The following is a 25,137-nucleotide window of genomic DNA, read 5'->3' as shown; positions in this document are numbered from 1 at the left end:
TGGGTGGTGAAAATTTTAGTTTTCTTTCAGGTGTGACCATCTGAAAGTCCAATATCTGAGGCCATCCGCAGACAATGATAAACCATTTCTGATAACTTTCATGTGAAAAATGGTTAGATCTAGTTCTTGCCAAAAATCTCTCTGGATTTCAGGTGGGAATATGAAACTCTTGTGACATGCTGCAATTTTATAAGATTCTGGCCATGTATGCCCAAATGAAGATAAAGTGACTTTTTATAAATTTATGGAGAGAGTAGTGGATTTTTCCTATGGGAGTTAGTATTTGATGGGGTATTGGAATGGTCTCCCCCCAACTGGACAGGACTTCTGAGAAAAATATTAAAATTATTCTGGGTAAATTGCCAAAAGTTTTCTTTGATTTGATGGACAATTTCGGGTTGGTTGATGTATGGGCACAGAAGAATGGGAGTTCAAGAGGGTACAGCTATTTTTCAAAACGACACAGATCTTTTTCAAGAATAGATATGAGTTGGATTTCAAGAGACCCGGCTACTGACATTATGTCAGGTGGGCCATTTTTAGAGTATGGACTAAAGAGAAATCTAGGTTGTGCCAAGAAGCAAGAAACATTCTATAGAGGAGAAACAATAAGAAAACACAAATGGTTAACTCGCCGTGATGTACTAGAATTTTCTCAAAGGAATTGTAAGATAAAATCAAGAGAAGAGTTAACAGTAGAAGGATATCTTGTCAATGGTTTTCTTATGTAAAATTATCAGAAAGAGTTAAAGTGGATAAAATACTTTATGGTTTTGTACAATCTAAGATTGAGTTTGAAATAGAATTGTGCACAAATGAGGAACACGTTATTGATAAAATGTATAAACCTCTATTGACATATGAGACAGAAGCAGAAGAAGTGAAAGAATGTATGATAAAATGGGCCAAAAACCTTGGTTACAATATACAAATGGATCAATGGGAAAATATGTGGCTGAAAGGATTGAAATTTACATTATGTTCTAATCTTGAAGAGAACTTTTATAAAATGATGTATCATTGGTATCTGTCACCAGAGAAATTGTCTCAAATGTGTAAAGGGACTTTGAATCTTTGATGGAAATAGGAACAACAAGAAGGGATATTTTAGTATGCTTGGTGGATGTGTAAAACAGCTAAAAAGGTTCGATACAAATACATGCATTAATCCAGAAGATTTTAAAGATTAAAGTCCAATTGAAACCAGAGGCTTTTCGTTTGGGACTAATGGACAGGCAATTAGAAAAAAGTCATGGAACTTTATTTCTAGAGTTTATACAGTAAAGTAAAGCAAACAAGGTAGCAAAACCCAAGATGCATTGTCATTAACCTTCTTAATGCCCATATGAGGGACAATATTCCTTGAAATGCTCATGAGTCGGAAGAGATAAGAGGGGCAGTGCATACATTTGATAGAGAAATAAATAAATAAATATATTTTGAGAAATGGTATTTTGATCCTGGAACAAATATAAATCAAGTTGATTACAAAAATTCAAAATTATTAGCTGACAGGCTGGAAAAGTGAAAGCCAAATTACTGCATTAATATAAGTCTCTAAAAACCAAAGTGCTCCTAACTTTTTTTAAAAATAAGGGATTCTTAATGTTACCTAAATGCTGCCTTTCTGTGCAGTTCCTAAGGAATGGCCTTGTGCTCATTTGCCCGCTCCCTACTGTCTTCAGGAAGCTCTCCAGAACCAACTTTTCATGATTCTGTTGGCTTAATGTATTGTGTCATTTTTATTGTTTCCTTCTCTTTGTTGTCATTTATGTTGGTCATTAACGAAGATGTTTAAATTGTCATCCTGCAGTCATCATAAATGGCTGAGACTCAACTGATTATGGTGGGGTATAAAACCAACCAACCAAAAAACCAATCCAATCAATCAGTAAGTGAAATAATTAAACAATGGAAGTAATTAAGTAATGTAATTACTTAAGTGTATTGGAACTTTCAGACTTATCAGCAGGTGACCGTCTTAATTAGTCTGCCATCCATGACAATAACCTGCAGCTTGACTAAGAAATCAGCTGACCACTGGAGAAAGGCTGATGACAATCTCCTCCGTTTCCAGATCATGCACCATTTCCTCTGAGGTGAACATGAAGTCTACCATGTAACTGCCAATATGAAGTGGGGCTGAGATAACTGGGGAGAAGCCCATGGTTGCCACTTTGACCATAATTCCTAAGCAGCACTGGACCCATCCACAGGTTTTGGTAGTTGAAACCCCCAACCCTTACGTTCCCCAGTAAAATGTGCCCAATCAGTTTGTTCATCTTCCACCATATTGTGCATGGATGAGGTCTTACTCCAAATCGACCTAAGATTTACCAACAGTAGCCTGAGAACAAGGCTCCTAGCAATCTGACCTCCCTGCCTCCAAGAGATACTGGCCCAGAAATGAGGATCTGCACCAAAGTGTTGGTCACAGTTATTCTGGCATGGCCAGTTCTCATCATCAAACTTCCCTCTGCCAATTACCATAGAAATCTGGCCATACCAGGAAACCCCAAACTGGTTCCATTCCATCTTATACACGCCTCACCTCACCCCACTGATTTCAGTCAAATGCTATCATACTAAAATGCTGACTTCCAACATACAGCAGATGATAAGCTTAAGTTCTCCAACAGTTATATCTGTTAGACACATCCTATGCCTTTTTCCTTTCCACATCAGAGCTCATCTGAGATTATTTGCTAGTAACTCAGTCCTTTGTTGAATTGATTAATAAACATAATAAAGAGCATGTCCTCCTAACATCTTCAATAGCTACAAGCAATAGTTATCTTATTTTTTCTAATGTGACATAAATATAACTTGAATCAAGAATTAACTTTTTATAAACCAGATGCAACAGAAGTTGGAAGAATATTTTCTTATCACACTTTGAGAATCTATTAGTTGTGTGGGATGACCGCAACACACATACAGTTAAGTGGATTTGGTAAAACGAAAAGAGGTAGGACAGGCGATCAACGCATGTAGATTGAAGACGTATGTGGGTGGTCAATATGAAATTAGTACCTTTCGACCGGTTGGTCCTATAGAGAGTATTGATGAAACTCAACTTTGCAAAACAAATATATGAAGGATGAGGGAAGGGGTCAAGAGGAAGGGGAAGCTGGAGAAAGTTGTAGCTGGATGAGGTGGATGAGATCCTCAGAAGAAAGAGGTAGAAGTTTAAGGAAAAGAGGCAATGTCTGAGTCAAAGTATGGGTGTAACCGACCAGACGGAAAGATATGGACATAGACAATAATTAGGTGTAAAGGGAATTGAGCAATATTTCTTTTGCTTATCTCATGCCTTTAAATCATTTTATGTGTTATGACTTACTCTTTTTCTGTGCTATGCATAATATTACCACAAACTGGAAGCGTGTGATGGTTATTTATGTACAATTCCTTACTATTTGCACTTACCCCTTCCTTTCCCTAAAGCATTCAGGAAAAGATCATCTGGTCGATCAGAGAATTCTTTTGCGAAGCTGGTCATTCCTTCTGTCACAGTTTTGAATCCAGACAGCACTACTATAGGGGTATGACCTGAAAACATGGTGGATATATTTCCATATCGTTTTGCATTCTGCCAGGTGAATCAAAGATGAGAAATGTTAACAATCAAATAAAACAGATTATTTGCCAGTAATATGTCACCTACAGTCTTTCCTAAATGCTCAATTCTAAGACCTTTCAGCATATGCAATTCTCTTCTCTTTAGAATTCTTGTTTTCCTCAGATTCCTGCCAGAACTTCTTTAACTACTTCCATTTATTCTCCTGGGATGTTCCTTCTTCTCTGTTTCTACTTGAAATCCACACTCTCCCATTTGTCGGCTCCCTTCTCCCTTGCCTGGGATGAGGGAGGATCTGCTGAATGCCCAGTCCTTCTGTGACAGACAGATAGGTGAGTCAGTCATTGTCTGAAACAGCTTGTCTGTCATGACCCCGTTGCAAGGCACAAAGAGCCTCACAACGTGGATCATGATCATTAAGAAAGAGAGGAAGCAGATAATCAAATCAACGCTTAAACCAAGCACCCAAAGCACCCACACCCATGGACTCATATGCAGATGAATAGAAGGACTTCAGATAAGCAGCGATAACCCGCACCTGGTGCCCTGGAGGACACACCTGACCCAAGAGGACAAGGACAGCAACCAGGAAAACACCCACACAGCCATCAAGAAACCCATCAAGGGGAATGGGGACAATGGAGGGTGGAGAAGCACGGGACCCCGCAAGAGGGGTATAAACAGGACACCTCACCACCGCACCCCCATTCCTGTTTTTCTCTCTGTCAGTACCATTTCAATAAACCAGAAATCCTTAATCCCTATTAAGTGAGTCCATGTATTATTCAGAACAAGGCTGGCCCTGACATTGTCCATGAGCCACATCCTTTGAGCATTACAATTTGGATGGTTTTCAGAAGCTTTCTCACCCTGTTTGCTCTCTGCTTTGTTAAGCCATCCACTCCCCATGTTCCAACTGACAGCTACTGTCTATTGTGGCCTCCTTGGTGCTCTCTAAGCCCAGTTGTTTTCTTGCAGATGTTTCATTATCACATACTCACTGGCACTGATGGTGCTACCTGGTCAGGTAATGAAACATCTGCAAACAACCAACCAAGCTCACAGAGCACCAAGGACTCCATAGCTCAACCCTGAGCTACAGAGATTCTCTTCTATTGGACCCACATATGGGCATCAAAGGCTTTAGAATGCACGCGGATGGGAGAAATGTGAAGGTAGGCAAAGCCCCACCAAGGGATAACTATTCTTTGTGCACAGATGCCTAGGACAGCATGCCCTGCCCACCAGTGCCAGACACAAATCTCCAATAAGCTGCACAGCTGGATGGAAAATAGCTGAACAAAGCGGCCGAAAAATGGCATGGCTAATGATCACGGCTGCTCACCTCAGGCTAAACAAATACCAGCACACCACAGATCACCCCAAGGAGCAACTGGAACAAACCATGAATCAGAACACACGGGAATGTGGACCACCCCCATCAAGACTACATTGCTAAGACAAGCTGAAGAAGGAAAACAAATCTCCAAACCACAGTGCTCAAGCCAAACACCAAAAGCAAAGAGGTACCTGATCCCAAATGGGTAGTCAACATATCCAGCTGCCCACTCTCCCTGTAGAACACAACCTCCTCCCGAAGGGCTTCAACTATAGCATGCGCGATGCTAATCAATTTGATTTCTTTGCAGCCTTAGAAGCAGCATTGAAAACCACAGCATTTGCCCCAGAGACCCGAGAAAACATAAGGCAGACGATCATACCACAGACCAGAAGAACCCAGAAGCAGAACCAACTCTCAGCAGAGGACAGAGCAGCCCTCAAAAACCTAGTGAAGGGCAAACCATCACCATCCTCCCAGCAGACAAAGGCTGAACCACGGTGATCGTGGCCAGAACACAATACATAAACAAGCCAAAGAATTACTGGAGGACAAAGAAACCTACATCCCAGTAAACACCGACCTAGTGCAGAAGCTGGACAACCTGATCAAGAGGACCCTGAATGACCTAAGGAAGAAAGGTCAAATCACAAACAAACAATGGTGGATGAAAATCAGTGGACCCATCCTCCCACGCTTCTATAGGTGCAGCACTAGCAAAAGAATCCATGGCAGCAGTCCGACACAACACGCCTGACCTAGCCAAATACACTACGATCGAAATACCCAGAATCATGGACCTCATTGACCTCTGCCTCACCACCTACTCCCAGTTTGATGGACAAACATACAAACGGGTCAGAGGAACACCCATGGGATCACCGTTCTCAGGACTCATAGCCGAGACCGTAATGCAGCATCTAGAAACTACAGCACTCCCAGACATACAACCAAAAGGATGGATCCTGTATGTAGACAACACCTTTGTCATACCAAAGGAGCAGTTCTATCTCAAAAGCGGAGAACTAAACATCACCACAGAACCTTCGGAATCCTGAGACCTGTCAAAGGATGAATCGAATTCCAATTCTGATTCAGAAGAATCCAACAATGGGGAAGAGCCAAAGCAACCGGCACCAAGCGAATCGCTCATGGAGTTGATCATCTTGGATGAAGTGGGGGACCCCCAACCAGGGACGTCGGGGACACCCTGGAAATATCAGTTCCCACTAACCCCAGACAAAGAATCTACTATGGTGTCGACTGAGAGGAAACCGGGCACACGAAAGAGAAGGGACTTTCAAACCCCTGAGAGACTAAGAGTGGTGGAAGCCAAAATAGAATCGATAGACTACATGCTGAAAAACTTGTCTTTGTCACTGAAGGGGCAGGGGAGACGCAGAGGAGATCCCAGCTTCCCGCAACCATCCCCATCCTCCCATCTAGACCACCGGCGGAACGGCGCCGGAGATGGTTCCGGGATGACTCTCCACACCGCAGAGCCCTCTGGCCATCAGTTTCCCCACCCCGTAAACGTAAAGCTACTGTAACCTGGGGCCAAACCACTCAAGCGCCTACTGGTTCCACTCCAGCCAGAGGTGGAGTGAGAGACTTTTCTGTCAAATTTGATGGGGATCCAACAAAGTTATCTTTCTTTTTGACTAATGCTAAGAATTATATGAGAGAACCGCTGAGCTGTCGATCGGAAGGTCGGCGGTTCGAAACCGCGCGGCGGGGTGAGCTCCCGTTGCTCGTCCCAGCTTCTGCACACCAAGCAGTTCGAAAACATGCAAATGTGAGTAGATTAATTGGTACCGCTTCGGCGGGAAGGTAACGGCGTTCCGTGAGTCATACTGGCCACATGACCCGGAAGTGTCCTATGGACAACGCCGGCTCCAAGGCTTTGAAACGGAGATGAGCACCGCCCCCTAGAGTCGGACACGACTGGACTTTACGTCAAGGGAAACCTTTACCTTTACCTTTTCCCTTCCAAAGAGTCTAAAATAAATGCCATTGCCACCAAGTTGAAGGGTCGAGCAGCTGACAGGTATGTTCAATTAAGTGATGCTGACTCCCCTGCACTTGATTATTTTGATGATTTCATCTGGGCGTTAAAGCTGCATTTTGAAGATCCTCTAGCCAAGGCAAGAGCTAAGAAGGCGCTGAAGGATCTTACCCAGGGCCAAATGTCAGTAGCTGATTACGCTCTAGAGTTTAAAGCTCTGGCTGGTAAAATCACTGACTGGTCTGAGTCAACTCTAATAGAGCATTTTAAAGAGGGATTCAACCGAGACGTCCTGCATTGGGCATTGTGTAGAGACGACCCGAGTCATTGTACGACTAGATCTGTCTGGCAGGAAAGGCTGAGAATGCTCAGCAGACCTTCCTGCAAACCAGAAAATCTGAAAAACCACACACCACCATGAGAGGACCCTGAAGTGCTGTGAGTGCTGCCCGGCCAAGCCAGAGAGCCTGGGATGAGGAGAGAGATCGGCGCTACGCAAGGGGTCAGTGTCTCCGATGCAGAAAGGATGGTCATCGAGCAGCTGATTGCCCGAAGGCCCAGGCTGGAGATCGAGCAGGAAAGCCACCAGGCAAATCGCCCCCTGCTTCACGGCGAATGACAGCAGCCAAAGGAACAACTGATGCTGAAGAATTAATCTACTTTTTGGGAGAGGCTGAAGACAAATTTAAGGAGGTGGTGGGAAATGCCAACCACCTGCTATGAAGGGCGCCAGCAGGCAGGTGGAAGAGGATGGGTGCGAAGATGCTATGGTGAGTGCTGACTGTCCCACTTTAGCAGTAAAAGTGAAATTGGATTCCTGCTCAAGGTCTACCAAGGTGTGGGCTTTAGTTGACTCTGGGTGTTCCAGGTGTTTAATTCACCCTGATATGGTTGCCACTTTGGAACTGCCAAGTTTCCCCCTCCAGCGTCCTTTGATCTTTACACAGCTGGATGGTTCAGCTGCGGGGTGGGGGGGTGCGGCAACCCATTTCACTGGAACTGTGGCAATGCAAATGGGCAGCCACCATGAGACTTTGAAATTCATTGTAGCACCTGTTGGCAATCCCTTAGTAATCCTGGGGATCCCATGGCTGACCTATCGAAGCCCCTATATAAATTGGGAGCACAGAACTGTGACTTTTAAAGATGGATTTTACCAAGCTCCTACAGTGGAGATAGTCGCCCGTGTGGGGGTTGGAAGGGCAGCGATGGCCCCACCGCGCCCTGACTTGACACATTTAGAAGGCTTGCCTGCTCAATACCAAGAATTTGCAGGCGTATTTGGGGAGATGGAACCAGATCAGTTACCCCCTCACCGGAAAACTGACTGTGCAATAGAGTTGGTCCCCAATGCTCAATTACCCAAGCCAAAAATTTATCTGATGACTCAGAAGGAGCTCGAGGCACGACGGGGCTTCATTGACAAAAATCTGTCAAGGGGGTTTATTGAACCTGCGAATTCCCCAGTTGGGTTTCCTGTGTTGTTCCGGGAAAAGAAAGATGGCATGCTTTGGCTCTATACAGACTATTGAGGGTTAAATTCCATCTCTATTGTCAACAAGTACCTTCTTCCCCTCATGAAGGACATGTTAGCTCATTTGTCAAAGGGCAAGATTTTCTCCAAGCTCGGTCTTTGCAAAGCCTACTTTTGAATTCGCATAAAAGCTGGGGATGAGTGGAAAACCGCTTTTAATTGCCCACTAGGATCATTTCAGTACAAAGTCCTCCCTTTTGGGTTGGCAGAGACACCCGGAGTATTCATGCAATTAATTAATGAAGTATTACATGATCATTTATTTAAAGGGGTCCTGGTTTATTTAGATGATCTCATTTACACTGAAACCGAGGAGGAAAACGAACGTCTCCTCAAAAAGGTGTTACGCAAACTTAGAGATGCCAGACTCTATGCCAAACTTTCCAAATGTGAGTTTCACAAAACCCAACTTGACTATCTGGGCTATTGAGTGTCTGACTGGGGTATAGAAATGGACACTCTTGTCATGTTCACCGTTGCAATGTTTGACTTACATTGTAATGTTTCACATGCCATGGTGCTGACGTATGTTCCGGTTGGAAGGGAGCTGCTGGGAGACCTTGTACCAGGCTGTCTATCTGTTTTCATGGGGATGGAATGTGTTTGAGTTATCGTTTGTGTTCAGGGTCTTTTTACCCATTGATTAGCAGAACTCGTTAGGGGCACCTGGGATAGGGAATTTGAAACGGTTGTATGGGGGAAGGGCTTACATTCGCACCGAGAGTTTTTAGTTTGTATTTGGCGTGCTTCTGCTCATTCTCAGCTTTCCTTGTACTTGCACACTATTCTTAAATAAACCAGATTTGATTCAAGCTTTTGCTTGTGAGTCTGAGTGTGTTTTAGGATAGGCAACCATTACATAAAGCTGAGAATCTTTGTAATTCCCATTAACCCCTTCCAAGGATATTCCTTGTGAGGAAATTAGTTAGCAATGACCGAATCAAGACCACCATCCGAGGAGCTGGAACTGCAAGCTGGACCAGCACTGAAGAGCCCCCATCCCCCCGACCTTTTGTTCTACCTGAGGGGCTCCAGCTCAAGCCCTGAGCTGGGGGGATCCAGTGATGAGGGAGAACCCAAGAAAGAGGTGGCTGGGACTTCGTGGAAGTATCGGTTCCCCTTGACTCCTGAGGGAGAGTCAACCAAAGTGGCCCCAGAGAAGCGACCTGACACCCGACAAGAGGAAAGATCAGTGACCCCCGAGAGGGTGAGGAGGTTGGAGGCGAAGGTGGAGTCGATGGAAGACCTGCTGAAAACCCTGTCGATTGCGATGGGTGACCAGGGAAGCTGCGATGAGAGTCCTCGCTCCCCGCAACCCTCCCCCTCCTCCTAGTGGACCGCAGCTGGTGCGAGGCCAGAGAAGACATCACAATGGAGCCTCACCATGGAGAGGGTCCTCTGGGGTGTCCTGGGGCCCTACAGCTCCAACCACACCGGGGTCCCCTCCAACCAGGAAGGCGGCAAAGGACTTTGCTGTCAAATTCGATGGAGACCTCACCAAACTCTCCTTTTTCATAACCAATACAAAAAACTACATGAAGCAATACGGGTTGTGCTTCACCTCTGAAGAGGCTAAGATATCAGCCATCACCCCTAAGCTGAAGGGCAGAGCAGCGGACTGGTATGTCCAACTGACAGAAGCGGATGCTTCTGAGCTCAGGTCGTTCGACGACTTCATGTTTGCCTTGAAGCTGTTCTTTGAAGACCCCCTAGCCAAAGCCAGGGCTAAGGAGGCGCTCAGGGAACTCACCCAAGGACCCAGATCGGTAGCTGATTATGCCCTTGAATTCAAAGCTTTGGTGGGCAAGGTTCCCGACTGGTCCCAATCAACACTCATCGAGAGATTCAAAGAAGGGCTTAACCGAGACGTCCTCAGGTAGGCGCTGGGCAGAGATGATCCGGAGTCACTGTACGGATGGATCTGCCTGGCCGGAAAGGCTGAGCATGCTCAGCGCACCTACATGCAGACCTGTTGAACTGAGAAGGCGACAACCCTATCACAGGGACCCCGGAGCGGAGCAACAGCTGCCCCAGCGAGCCACGAGGAGAAGGATTGCTGCTATGCATGAGGGCAGTGCCTCCATTGTGGGAAAGGAGGCCATCGAGCCACCAAGTGCCCGAGGCTCAAGTCCAGAGAGTGAACAATGAAAGCCCCAGCTAAATCACCCCAACTGTCATGCCGAACGACCGCAGCCAAAGGTGCCACTGACCTGGAAGAAGCCCTGTATCTCTATGCAGAGGTTGAAGAAGATGCAAAAGAGCCGGCGGGAAATGCCAGCCACCTGCCCTAAACGGCGCCCTGAGGCAGGTGGAGGAAGATGGGCATGAGGACGCTATGTTGAGTGCTGATTGCCCCACCCTGGCAGTGAAAGTGAAGCTGGGCTCCCACACCCGAACCACAGAGGTTTGGGCTCTGGTTGACTCTGGGTGTTCGAGATGCCTCATCCACCCGGATCTAGTGACTGCCCCAGACCTGCCCAGTTTCCCTCTCCAGCAGTCTTTAATTTTTACCCAGCTAGACGGGTCAACAGTGGGAGGGGATCCAGCAACTCATTTCGCTGGGACTGTAGCAATGCAAATGGGCAGCCACAAAAAGGCTTTAAAATTCATCATTGCTCCTGTGGGCGATCCCATGGTAATTCTAGGGATCCCTTGGCTAACTTGGCGAAACCCCTACATAAACTGGCAGCACCGAATCCTTACCTTTAGCGATGGGTTTTACCAAGCCCCTCCAGTGGGGAGACCCTTAGGTGGGGGGGGAGCCAGGGCTGCAATTGCAGTGCCACGCCCCAACTTACCGCAGCTCAAAGGGCTGCCGGACCACTACCAAGACTTTGCAGATGTTTTTGGGGAAATGGAGGCAGACCAGCTACCACCCCATCGTAAAACTGACTGTGCAATCGAGTTGCTCCCCAACACGCAACTGCCTAAACCGAAAATTTACCCAATGACCAAGAAAGAACTAGAGGCATTGCGTGAGTTCATTGACAAAAACCTGGCACGAGGATTCATTGAAACTGCCAATTCCCCAGTGGGCGCGCCTGTGCTCTAATGGGAAAAGAAAGACGGCACCCTCAGACTCTGTACGGACTATCGGGGGTTAAATTCAGTCTCCCTATGTAACAAATATCCTTTGCCTCTAATGAAAGACATGTTAGCCCACCTGTCAAAAGGGAAAATTTTCTCTAAACTCGACCTCCATGAAACCTACTTTTGCATACGCATACGGGCTGGAGACGAGTGGAAAACTGCTTTCAATTGCTGAGGAGGAGCATGAATGCCTTCTTAGGCAGGTGTTAGCAAAACTGAGGGCAGCCAAGCTGTATGCCCAACTGTCCAAATGTGAATTTCACAAAACCCAACTAGACTATTTGGATTATCGAGTCTCTGACAAGGGGATTGAGATGGACCCTGAGAAAATTAGGGCCATCTTAAATTGGGAATGCCTTCGCACCCGACGCCAGCTACAAAGTGTTCTGGGGTTCAGCATCTATTACTGCCAGTTCATCCAGGGGTTCGGTGAAATTGCCTTGACCCTTACCGACCTGCTTCGCACAAAAGGGTTGGGGGAAACACGTAAAGTAAAACACCCTGGGGCAGTGTTGAACTGGACTCCAGAATGCCAGGCTGCATTCAAGAAACTAAAGACTTTCTTTACTGCAGAACCTATTCTGCGGCACCCTGATCCTGAACGCCCCTTTGTTATCCAAGTAGATGCCTTTGACTTTTCTATTGGAGCTATATTGCTGCAAAAGGACTCTGACAACATCCTGAAACCCTGCGCTTATCTGTCCAGGAAATTTTCTGAGACTGAGCGCCGGTGGCATGTTTGGGAAAAGGAGGCTTTTGCTGTCAAAGCTGCTCTAGAAGCTTGGTGCCACCTCCTCGAGGGGGCTGCCTACCCGTTTGAGGTTTGGATGGACCACAGGAACTTAGAGGCTCTCCACACACCCCGCCGCCTCAGCCCCAAACAAATTTGCTGGACTCAATTTTTCAGTCGGTTTAACTTCCGACTGAAATTCATACCCGGCAAGAAAAATTTTCTCATGCTTTCTCCCGCTTGCTGCAAGATTTTGACCAAACCCCTCAAGTAGTTGGTACTGTTCTCTCTTCGCCACAATTGGGACTGGCTGCCGTCACCCGAAGCCAAACCTGTGCTCCGCCTGTGCAGAGCACCACCCCAACCCCACCCCTCAGGCAGCCGCTCCCTTGTCAATTACAATCAGACTTTCTGCAAGCAGTGAAATCTGACACTTGGTTGCTGGCTAATCGAGACAAAGTATCCTTTAAGGATGATCTTCCATGGGTCGGCCACCGCCTTTATGTGCCTGAAACTTTACGAACTTCAGTGTTGCAACGATCCCATGATGATAAATTGGCAGGCCATTTCAGGTTCATCAAAACCCTGCATTTGGTCCACCACCAATTTTGGTGGCCTTCGCTGCAGCGGGATGTCAAAGACTATGTTGCCTCTTGCCCTGTCTGTGCCATGTCCAAACGCAAAGTGGGAAAACCACAAGGTCTTCTCCAATCTCTTGCTAACCCCTCTCATCCCTGGGCTGAGATCTCTATGGACTTTATTGTTGACCTCCCACCCAGTCAAAAGAAAACTGTCATTTGGGTGGTAAAAGACTTTTTCTCCAAACAAGCATATTTTATTCCATGCGCCTCCTTGCCATCTGCTCAGCAGCTAGCTCACCTCTTTCTATGCCACATCTACCGTCTCCACGGCTGCCCCTTCCGTTTGGTGACCGACCGCAGGACACAATTTACCTCTCAATTTTGGAGGGCTTTTAAAAAACTGATTGGCACCGAACAGGCATCGTCAACGGCATCGCATCCGGAGATGGACGGATCTACTGAGATTCTTAACTCCACCATGGAGCAATTTCTTCACTCCTACACCAACTACCATCAGGACAATTGGGTCGAACTTCTGCCCTTTGCAGAAGTTGCTTACAACAAAGCCATTCACCAGACTACTGGGCAAACCCCTTTTCGAGTTGTTTTCAGCCAGGATTTTTTTCCTATTCCTGAATTACCTCAACCCCCGTCTACCTCCTGCTCGGCTTATGATTGGGCTGTGCAGCTGGCTGAATCCTGGCCCATCATTCGGCAGGCTCTGGACGATGCCCAGGCTTCCTACAAACGTCACGCTGAGAGACACCATTCTCCCCAACACACCTTTAATGTTGGGGATCTGCTTTACCTCTCCACAAAGTTCATCAAATCCCCTCAGGCTTCAAAGAAGCTTGCCCCTAAATGTATTGGGCCATTCCCCATTGTGGCTCTTATCAATCCTGTTACTGTCAAACTCAAGTTGCCTCACAATTTAAAACATTTGCACCCTGTTTTCCATTGCAGCTTGCTCAAACCAGCTCACTCCTCCGCTCACTGGCATCCCCAACCTCCTCCACCTCTGCCGATCATGATTGATGGCCAGCAACACTTTGAAATCAAAGAGGTTGTCGACACCCGCAAGCTTTGCAACCCCCTGCAGTACCTAGTTTGCTGGAAGCACTTCCCCCACCCTGAGTGGGTACCTGCTCGACATGTCAATGCTCCTGATTTGGTTCACCACTTTCACCTCGCTTATCCTCTCAAGCCTGTGGCTTGATGGTTCTTTTCACCATTATTGCTTTTGCTTTGCTTTCTTTTGGGGGGGTGGTATGTCATGTTCACCATTGCAGTGTTTGATTTACATCGTAACGTTTCGCATGCCATGGTGCTGACGTGCGTTCTGGTTGGGAGGGAGCTGCTGGGAGACCTTGTACCAGGCTACCTGTTTTCATGGGGATGGAATGTGTTTGGGTTATCATTTGCGTTCAAGGTCTTTTTACCCGTTGATTAGCAGAATTCGTTAGGGGCACTTGGGATGGGGAATTTGAAACGGTTGTACAGGGGGAGGGCTTACATTTGCACCGAGGGTTTTTAGTTTGTATTTGGCATGCTTCTGCTCATTCTCAGCTTTCTTTGTACTTGCACACTATTCTTAAATAAACCCAATTTGATTCAAGCTTTTGCTTGTGAGTCTGTTTTAGGATAAGTGACCATTACATCTGCAAAAATTCAGGTGATTCTGAGTTGGGAGCATCCCTGCACCCAGAGGCAACCACAAAGTTTGCTAGGTTTCAGTAATTTCTATAGGCAATTAATCCAGGGGTTCGCTGAGATTGCTCTGCCCCTCACTGATTTACTCCGTACCAAGGGCTTGGGGGAGACACACAAAGTAAAAAACCCTGGGGCAGTGCTGAATTGGATGCCTGAATGCCAGGCAGCTTTTGAGAAGTTGAAAACTCTTTTCACTGCTGAGCCTATTCTACAGCACCCTGATCCTGAACGCACCTTTGTGGTCCAAGGCGATGCTTCTGACTCCTCGATTGGGGCTATTTTGTTACAAAGGGATTCGGAAAATCACCTAAAACCCTGCACTTATCTATCCAGGAAATTCTCTGAAACAGAACACCATTGGCATGTTTGGAAAAAGGAGGCGTTTGCAGTAAAGGCAGCTTTAGAACCTTGGCAGCATCTCCCAGAAAGCGCTAAATGCCCTTTCGAGGTTTGGACCGATCACAGGAATTTGGAAGCCCTCTGGACCCTGCAACATCTCAGCCCTAAACAGATTCACTGGGCTCAGTTTTTTAGTTGCTTTAAGTTCCAGTTAAAATTCATTCTGTGAAAGAAAAGCTTTCTGGCTGATGCTTTGTCACGTTTACCTGAGGACCTTGCCCAGGTGGCAGATGTGGTTGGAACTGTTCTCTCTGAACCACAACTGGGCTTGGTTGCTGTCACTGGGAGCCAAACCCGTGCGCAGGCACCCCTGCCCCCAGCACAGTCTGGGAAGAGGAAAGTGCAAGTTCCTTGTCAGTTACAGAAGGACTTTCTCCAGGCACTGAAATCTGATACTTGGTTGCTAGCTAATAGAGAGAATGTTTATTTGGAAAACAGTCTTGCTTGGGTGGAACACCGACTCTATGTGCCTGAAACATTAAGAGCTGATGTTTTGCAGCATTCCTATGTTGATAAACTTGCTGGACACTTTTTTGTTGTTTATTCGTTTAGTCGCTTCCGACTCTTCGTGACTTCATGGACCAGCCCACGCCAGAGCTTCCTGTCGGTCGTCAACACCCCCAGCTCCCCCAGGGATGAGTCCGTCACCTCTAGAATATCATCCATCCACCTTGCCCTTGGTCGGCCCCTCTTCCTTTTGCCTTCCACTCTCCCTAGCATCAGCATCTTCTCCAGGGTGTCCTGTCTTCTCATTATGTGGCCAAAGTATTTCAGTTTTGCCTTTAATACCGTTCCCTCAAGTGAGCAGTCTGGCTTTATCTCCTGGAGGATGGACTGCTTTGATCTTCTTGCAGTCCAAGGCACTCTCAGAATTTTCCTCCAACACCACAGTTCAAAAGCATTGATCTTCCTTCTCTCAGCCTTCCTTATGGTCCAGCTCTCGCAGCCATATGTTACTACGGGGAACACCATTGCTTTAACGATGCGGACCTTTGTTGTCAGTGTGATGTCTCTGCTCTTAACTATTTTATCGAGATTTGTCATTGCTCTTCTCCCAAGGATTAAGCGTCTTCTGATTTCCTGACTGCAGTCAACATCTGCAGTAATCTTCGCACCTAGGAATACAAAGTCTTTCACTGCTTCTACATTTTCTCCCTGTATTTGCCAGTTATCAATCAAGCTGGTTGCCATAATCTTGGTTTTTTTGAGGTTTAGCTGCAAGCCAGCTTTTGCACTTTCTTCTTTCACCTTCATCATAAGGCTCCTCAGTTCCTCTTCGCTTTCAGCCATCAAAGTGGTATCATCTGCATATCTGAGATTGTTAATGTTTCTTCCAGCAATTTTAACTCCAGCCTCGGATTCAAGGCCAGCTTGTCGCATGATGTGTTCTGCATACAAGTTGAATAGGTAGGGTGAGAGTATACAGCCCTGCCGTACTCCTTTCCCAATCTTAAACCAGTCTGTTGTTCCATGGTCTGTTCTTACTGTTGCTACTTGGTCGTTATACAGATTCTTCAGGAGGCAGACAAGATGACTTGGTATCCCCATACCACTAAGAACTTGCCACAATTTGTTCTGGTCCACACAGTCAAAGGCTTTAGAATAGTCAATAAAACAGAAATAGATGTTTTTCTGAAACTCCCTGGCTTTTTCCATTATCCAGTGGATATTGGCAATTTGGTCCCGAGTTCCTCTGCCTTTTCTAAACCCAGCTTGTACATCTGGCAATTCTCGCTCCATGAACTGCTGAAGTCTTCCTTGCAGGATCTTGAGCATTACCTTACTGGCATGTGAAATGAGTGCCACTGTTCGATAGTTTGAACATTCTTTAGTGTTTCCCTTTTTTGGTATGGGGATATAAGTTGATTTTTTCCAATCTGAAGGCCATTCTTGTGTTTTCCAAATTTGCTGGCATATAGCATGCATTACCTTGACAGCATCATCTTGCAAGATTTTGAACAGTTCAGCTGGGATGCCGTCGTCTCCTGCTGCCTTGTTATTAGCAATGCTTCTTAAGGCCCACTCAACCTCACTCTTCAGGATGTCTGGCTCTAGCTCACTGACCACACCGTCAAAGCTATCCCCAATATTGTTATCCTTCCTATACAGGTCTTCTGTATATTCTTGCCACCTGTTCTTGATCTCTTCTTCTTCTGTTAGGTCCTTGCCATCTTTGTTTTTGATCATACCCATTTTGGCCTGGAATTTACCTCCAATGGTTCTAATTTTCTGGAAGAGGTCTCTTGTCCTTCCTATTCTATTGTCTTCTTCCACTTCCGCGCATTGCTTGTTTAAAAATAATTCCTTATCTCTTCTGGCTAACCTCTGGAATTTTGCATTTAATTGGGCATATCTCCCCCTATCACTGTTGCCTTTTGCTTTCCTTCTTTCTTGGGCTACTTCTAGTGTCTCAGCAGACAGCCATTTTGCCTTCTTGGTTTTCTCTTTCTTTGGGATGTATTTTGTTCCCGCCTCCTGAACAATGCTGCGAACGTCTGTCCAGAGTTCTTCCGGGACCCTATCTACTAAGTCCAGTCCCTTAAATCTATTCTTCACCTCCACTGCATATTCCTTAGGAATATTAGTGAGCTCATATCTAGCTGATCTGTGGGTCTTCCCTAATCTCTTTAGTCTGATCCGACATTGTGCAAGAAGAAGTTCGTGATCTGAACTACAGTCAGCTCCAGGTCTTGTTTTTACTGACTGTATAGATGTCCACCACCTTTGGCTGCAAAGGATGTAGTCAATCTGATTTTGGTGTTGTCCATCTGGGGAAGTCCATGTATAAAGCCATCTCTTAGGTTGTTGGAAGAGAGTGTTTGTTATGCAGAGTGAATTGTCTTGGCAAAATTCTATCAGCCTATGTCCTGCTTCGTTTTGTTCTCCCAGGCCATACTTACCTGTAATTCGAGGTGTCATTTGACTGCCCACCTTAGCATTCCAGTCTCCTGTGATGAAAATAACATCTCTTTTAGGCGTGTTGTCCAGTAGGTGCTGCAGATCCTCATAGAACTGCTCTATTTCAGCTTCTTCAGCATTTGTGGTTGGGGCGTATATTTGAATCACTGTGATGTTAGATGGCTTGCCCTGAATTCGAATTGAGATCATTCTGTCATTTTTTGGGTTGTATCCAAGCACTGCTTTAGCCACTTTACTATTAATTATGAAGGCTACTCCATTTCTTCTGTGGTCCTCTTGTCCACAGTAGTAGATCTGGTGGTCATTTGATGTGAAGTGGCCCATTCCAGTCCATTTCAGTTCACTGACGCCCAAAATGTCTATCTTTAATCTTGACATCTCACCAATAACCACATCCAATTTGCCCTGGCTCATAGATCTTACATTCCAGGTTTCAATGGTGTGTTGATCCTTAGAACATCGGATTCGCCGTTCACCACCAGCACCGTCGGCCGCTAGCCGTCCTTTCGGCTTTGAGCTAGCTGCGTCATCACGTCTGGGGCTAGTTGAGCTCATCCTCTGTTCCTCCCCAGTAGCATTTTGACCATCTTCCGACCTGGGGGTCTCATCTTCCGATGGTATACCAACATATCTCTGGTTGTACTGATCCATTTAGTTTTCACGGCAAGAATACTGGGGTGGGTTGCCATTACCTTCTCCAGGGATTGCATTTAGTCTGACCTCTCTGTCATGACCTTCCCGTCTTGGGTGGCCCTTCATGGTTTAGCTCCTGGCATCATTGAGGTGCTCAAGCTCCAGCACCACGACACGGTAACGATCCTTTGCTGAAGCTGGACACTTTGGTTTTGTTAAAACCTTACATTTGGTTTGCCATCAATTTTGGTGGCCAACCTTAAGACGTGATGTTAAAGACTATGTTGCTTCCTGTCCTGTCTGTGCCATGTCCAAACGTAAAGGGGAGAAACCTCAGGGGCTTTTACAGCCAGTGGCCAGCCCGTCCCAACCCTGGGACCAGATTTCTATGGATTTCATTGTGGACCTGCCTCCCAATCAGAAGAAAACTGTCATTTGGGTCGTAAAGGATTTTTTCTCTAAGCAAGCTCATTTCATTCCATGTGCATCCATCCTGTCAGCCGCACAATTGGCGCGCTTATTTTTCCACCACATCTACCACCTCCATGGTAGCCCCTCCCACTTAATTTCAGACCGCGGCACACAGTTCATTTCTCAATTTTGGAAATCATTTTTAAAATTGATTGGCACTAAACAGGCACTGTCCACATCGTCCCATCCACAGACTGACGGTTCTACTGAGATTTTAAATGCCACTCTTGAACAGTTCCTTAGAGCATACATTAACTACCATCAGGACGATTGGGTGGAGTTGTTACCTTTTGCTGAAGTTGCTTATAATAATGCTGTCCGTCAAAGTACCGGACAAACCCCTTTTTGTATGGTTTCTGGTCATGACTTTGTTCCCATCCCTGAACGGCCACAGCCCTCTTCCCCAACATGTTCTGCATCTGAGTGGGCTGTTAAACGGTCTGATTCCTGGCCAGTAATTCAACAAGCTTTGGCTGATGCCCAGGCTGCTTCTAAGTCTCAAGCTGACAAGCATCGTTCTTTACAACACGACTTTAAAGTTGGGGATCAGGTGTATCTATCTACTAAATTTATTAAATCACCTCAACTCTCTAAAAAACTTGCTCCCAAATTCATTGATCCTTTTCCTGTTGTTGGTATTGTCAATCCAGTTACTGTTAAATTGGAACTGCCTCAGAATTTAAAGCGCTTGCACCCTGTTTTCCATTACAGCTTGCTTAAGCCTGTGCACCACTCGCCATGTTGGCACCCTCAACCTCCGTCTCCTGCTCCAATTATGATTGACAACCAACAACATTTTGAAATCAAGGACATCGTTGATTCTCGCAAGCTTCGGGGCACCCTGCCATATCTGGTCTGATGGAAACCCTTTGCTCATCCTGAATGGGTGTCTGCTCACCATGTTAACACTCCTGATTTAGTTAACTGTTTCCACCTTGCTTATCCTTTGAAACCTGCTGCTTAATGTATTCTTTATTTTGGGGGGGCAGTATGTCATGTTCACTGTTTCAATGTAGTTTTTACATTGTAATGTTTCACATGCCATGGTGCTGATACACATTTCTGTTTAGGAGGAAGCTGCTGTGAGACCTTGTACCAAGCTCTGTATGTGAAATCAGTGCAAAGGAATGTGTTTGGGTTATTTTCTCTGTTCAAGGACTTTTCGCGCAGACCATCAGAAACCATTAGGAACACCTGGCATTGTGGACTTGAAAAGATTCTATGGGGGGAGGGATTTCATTTGCACCGAGGGTGTTTAGTTTGAATTTGGCACGCTTTCATCATTCTCAGCTTTCTTTCTGATCCTGCATGCTATTCTTCAATAAATCAGATATCTTTGAAACCTTTGTTTATGAGTCTGATATCCATTAGAATAGGCAATCATTACAGGTGTGCACAGAGAAACCTATTCTATTCCTTCTTCTCCAGTCAGCTACCTATGAGTGATTTTCTGAAACAGATGTTAGTCTTAGGACCTCAGACCCAGAAAGGCTTTGGAGTTATGTAACAATGATTTCTGCTAAAGGCAGTATATTTATGATTTTTACATCATTTTGCCAGATGTTATGGGAACAGACTCAATAGAATTTAGTAACTGATTTGTGGCTCCTGCAAGATCAATCATGGTGCTGCAAGAAGGCAATGGGCTCAGCTTGGAAAGACCTGTACTAGCTCATATCTTTGTGAAGGTGCAGGGCAGGGTCAAAAAAGTCATGATGCAACTGCATGATCAAAGACCTGCCTCTATGTTTCATGTGTTGTGATAGACACAGAAAGGGACCTCACAGAAAGGGATTCTGGGTGGTTTACAATTAAACAGTACCCAAAAAATCAAAAATTAAAACAAGCAAACAAACAATATAAACATTAAAAACAACAGCTAAAGGCAAACAGTACGATCCACTGGGAGAGCAGAGCCATTCAAGAACAAGACAGCCAATTTATGGGCTCCACCCCACTCTCTGAACCCACAGGCCAGATGGAAGAGCCAGGTCTTCAGGCCCTTCCAGAAGGCCAGCAAGGTCGGGGCCAGCCTGACCCCAGTGGGGAGGGGGGAGCTGAACTGAATCCAGTTCTTCATATTTCAAAGGACTTAATTATTGTAAATAGTTATTTAATAAAGAATAATTATATTCCTCCACCTGAATTTAGCAAGCTTTAATTCTGAGAAGACATACAGAAATTATACAAGGAGACCTATAGGCATTATAATTGGCTGAATTTGCTGAACCAGAAGCTTTACCTCTTTCTGGTTTTATTTTTTTTTAATGTAGGTCCCCTTAATTATAAGAAACAAAAATAAATGTTTCTGAAGACTTGATTGATATTTATCTGGGGCTGCCACACCCTAGCTGAGTGCAAACCCTCAGTGGAAATAATTGAGTTGGAGACGATGATGCCTCTTGTGTCCGAAGAGACAAAGGTGTGAAAGTAATAGGAAGGAAACAGAAATTCAATAACTGGAAAAATCCAATGAATGTTACATGGAAATACCTGACTGAAGACAGGAATAAACATTGGATGGAATGGATGGAAATTCTGGAGGACGGTTTACATACATCCAGCCCAATTCCAATTAGGGAGGGTTTTAAGGAATTCTACTAAATTTTAGCTACAGTTCCGATTTATTAGAATGACCTAATTCTGACAGTGGTGGCGATTGTGATGCAGCCTTTATCAGAATCTCACCACGGTGATGTAAGTATCAAACATCTGGCTGATAAAGGGTTAAAAGGCTTGTCCCACACCCAATGCAGTACCGGGATAACAATGGTTGCAGTTCCACACAACATGCCTCTTTTGCTTTTAGTTCTGTTTAGTCTTCTTGCCAGCTAAAGCCCCCGCATTTACTCCTATAAATTGGTGCCTGTCATTCCATTTTACTGGAGAGAGTAAATGCAGATTATAAGTTTCTTTTATATCACACATATTCTTATCTTTTGACTATAGAACGTTTGCCATTTAGGGAAAGTTGGAACTCAAAAGCAATAATGAAAATTTTATCATTAGAGAATTGCAGAATTAGAAGGGGCCATTTAGGCTATCAAGCTCTACCTACTGTCCAGGGCAGGAATACAAAATAAAGCATCTTCAACAGAGGGATGTCTAGCCTCCATTTGAACAGAGTGGAGGGGAATCCATCCTCTGACAAATTGCTTCCATCATCAAAGGCTTCTTGGTGAGACTGAACTAGAATCTGCCTTCTAAAAATTTAACCCCATTATTTCACATCCTGCCCCGTGAAACGGTGGTGAGCAGGACTTGCCTGGAATCATCTGGCAGGATGAGGAAAATAATCAATAAGGTGTCATCACTATCACTTGATTAATTGTATTCCTCATCGTGCAAGAATATTTCACGAGGCTTATACACATCTGTCCATAATTATTGAACAAAGAAAGCAGTTGAGAATTACCTTACTTATTACTGGTTGATTATTCAGAATAAAATACCTTAAGGAAAATATCTTCCTGAAGTCCAGTCACATTAGCCCACAAGGTCCCAATGAGAGGTAGGGCCAAGGGACCAGGAGGCAAATGTCTTCGAGTCCAGAGCTGTTTCAGGAAGAACAGAAGCAGCAGAGCCAGCAGCAAAAACAACAAAAAGGCCCCGATCGCCATCGTTGTCCAGCTAGTTCTGTCTCTTCAATGCTTTCTAGTCGATCTGGAGGTGGCTGTATCCTTTTATTGGATGCTTTTTTGGTTCTTCCTGTTTTACACACTCCATTGATTGGAAACAAACAGCAATACATCTTTTGATATTCTCTATGATTAGCATTGTTGTTTCATCAACAAGATATTATCATATTAATCCACATTAATGAGGTTACTTCTGACCATGTGACACTCAAATAGAAGAGGAGGAGATTTCATTTTAAATCAAGGGCAAAATAACCCAATTTGTCCCGAACATGGTATTTTGCCAGAATTATTTGAAGATAATGGGGTACTGAATGTCCATGAAACCTACCTTGTTGGGTCACCAAACTATTACCCTGCCCAGTGTTATGTCTCATGTATACACCTGGAAGAACCTAATCAGGACATTATGATTGTATTGCAAATGGCCCAGAGTCCCCTTTTGGGGGAGATGGGCGGTGACAGAAATTCAAAATATAAATAAATCAATAATCATTTAAAAAAAAAAACCCTCACTCAACTTCCCCTGCAAAGAAGGAAACCTCTTATGAGGGCTTCATCCTACCTGAGAACCATCTCTGGATCTGCGGAGTTGATCAGCCTTCTGCAAAGGAAATGAGTCTAATTCTGATGCTCTTAAGGAGGGGCTCTTCTGATGGATTCTGCAGCAGCTGTTATTGATTAAAAGGCTGGGTGCTTCCTGCAAGCATCAGATTATAGGGAATAAATACAGATGTGTAGCAATGCCTACCTAACAATGAGGTCACCACCTCACCTGCCTGACCCATGAGCTTATCAGGAACAATTGCCCAACTCTGAAGCATCAATTAACCCAACAGGGATCAGGCAGGTTCAGGAGTACTTAGTCATCCTTCAGGATACTGTGTTTTGCCTTGTGGCCCAATATTTTTATTACTCTTTCTATTCCTTACAACCAACTTACTGATTGCCTTGATTTTTCTCAATCTGAGCACAGCCTGAAAGCGGAATCTTTTAAAGATTTCTTTCTGAAGCTCACAGCTGCCCTTGTTCCTGAGCACCAGGTGTTTTCCTTTTCTCTTGGGTGCCCAGCAGAGCTCTAAGATGAATCCGGTTTCACTGGTTTCTAGGATCATTCCACAATTATCCTTTCATAGGACCACCTTTATGGTAAATTGGGGTCAGGCCTGTGCCTCCAGGATAAGAATCCCCCATTTCAATCCTTGAATCACCTTGTTGCTTGTGATTAATTTACTCATTTCCTTAATGTGTAAGTTGTCCCATTCACCAAAGGGACTCTAGGTGGCATACGACACATGACTTCCTTTCCCTGACTTCTTTTGCCCCCACCTCACCCCCAAGTCCTGCTGTGCTGCTTCATCATGGTGGGAGGTATTCCTGGGAGGGATGAGCGAGGAACGTTGGGACTGCATGCCAAGAGTATGTACTCCCAGCAGGGTCATCCCAGGTGTGAAGGTCATCCCAGCAGCCCAGGTAAAGCAAGCAGGCACCTATATTGGGCAGCCAAGATACAGAAAGATGCTGCAGGCAGATGATCACTTTAGTGATGATGGCAAAGGCATCAACTCATACTAGGCAGGAGAAGGCGATGGTAAAGCACTCCTGTATGTTTACCAAGAAACCACATGGATAGAAAATATTAATTTACTTATTTACTCAATTTATAAGTTGTCTCAATGACCAAAGTGACTCTAGATGATATGTAGTACATGAAAACATAAAAGGTAAAAGAAGCAATAAGAGAAATCACAAAACCACATTAAACTACTGTATTGGGAAGGAAAACACCATGAATACCAAAGAATTAAAATCAGTGTGGGGTTGCAAATCGCCCTGCTGAAAAAGCCAAACTCTTAGAGCTTTCCTAAATGACAGCGGGGTCAGAGGCACGTGGCCCTCTGCAGGAACTCCTATGCTAAGGGTCAGGAATGGCCAAGAAAAGGTACATTTCCTTGATCCCACATGATGGCATACTTTTATCAATGGGACCTACAGCAGCCCAGTCCAATTACTTCTAATAGGAGGGGCAGATGTATGTAATTGGAGTATGACCATTTTGCACAAATCTAGGCACCCAGTGAATTGCATTCAGCCCAAAAATGTTACTCAGTTAAACTAAGTAGTCCATCACTCCTTCGTACATTCCACTGGATTCTCCCCCCCCCCCCAAAAGCTGAAAGTGAAGCCATTAATTAGCACTTTGGGTGAGCATCCATGTTCCCTTTCAACCCTGGCTGTTGTAATTACTCAAAAGTATGACTTGGGGGAGTAAGTTACCATCCCTTAGCTGTTGGGGGATCTTTCAAGAGCTTTGTAAGTCACAGCTGGTCCATGTCTTCTCCATTCCACTCTTTATGACTAGTTAAAAGGAATAGGAAACAGAACAATACAAGGAATGCATTGTTGTATCAGCACTGAGTATCTTAATTAAAAGAGCACAAGAATTCATTTGCAAACTGTATAATCAGTTGGAGGAAGTTAACGACCTAGTCTCAACCTCAATACGGA

General features: G+C 45.0%; 1 protein-coding gene across 1 annotated transcript in view; it reads right to left on the bottom strand.

The window, feature by feature from the left end:
• The window catches only part of LOC134499610 (cytochrome P450 2J5-like), a 42,760-nt gene extending 19,461 nt beyond the window's left edge, over positions 1 to 23,299 (bottom strand). The window contains exons 1-3 of the mRNA XM_063306336.1: positions 23,195 to 23,299; positions 22,444 to 22,711; positions 3,430 to 3,592 (exon numbers count right to left, since the gene is read on the bottom strand). Of these exons, the coding sequence (XP_063162406.1) occupies positions 3,430 to 3,592; positions 22,444 to 22,611 (331 nt within the window). The 5' untranslated portion in view covers positions 22,612 to 22,711; positions 23,195 to 23,299. The remainder of the gene's footprint in view (positions 1 to 3,429; positions 3,593 to 22,443; positions 22,712 to 23,194) is intronic.
• Between the last annotated feature and the right edge of the window lie 1,838 nt (positions 23,300 to 25,137).

The sequence above is a fragment of the Candoia aspera genome, chromosome 6, assembly GCF_035149785.1.
Source record: "Candoia aspera isolate rCanAsp1 chromosome 6, rCanAsp1.hap2, whole genome shotgun sequence".
NCBI classification, from domain to species: Eukaryota; Metazoa; Chordata; class Lepidosauria; order Squamata; family Boidae; genus Candoia; species Candoia aspera.
This window is presented reverse-complemented; position numbering and strand designations above follow the sequence as displayed.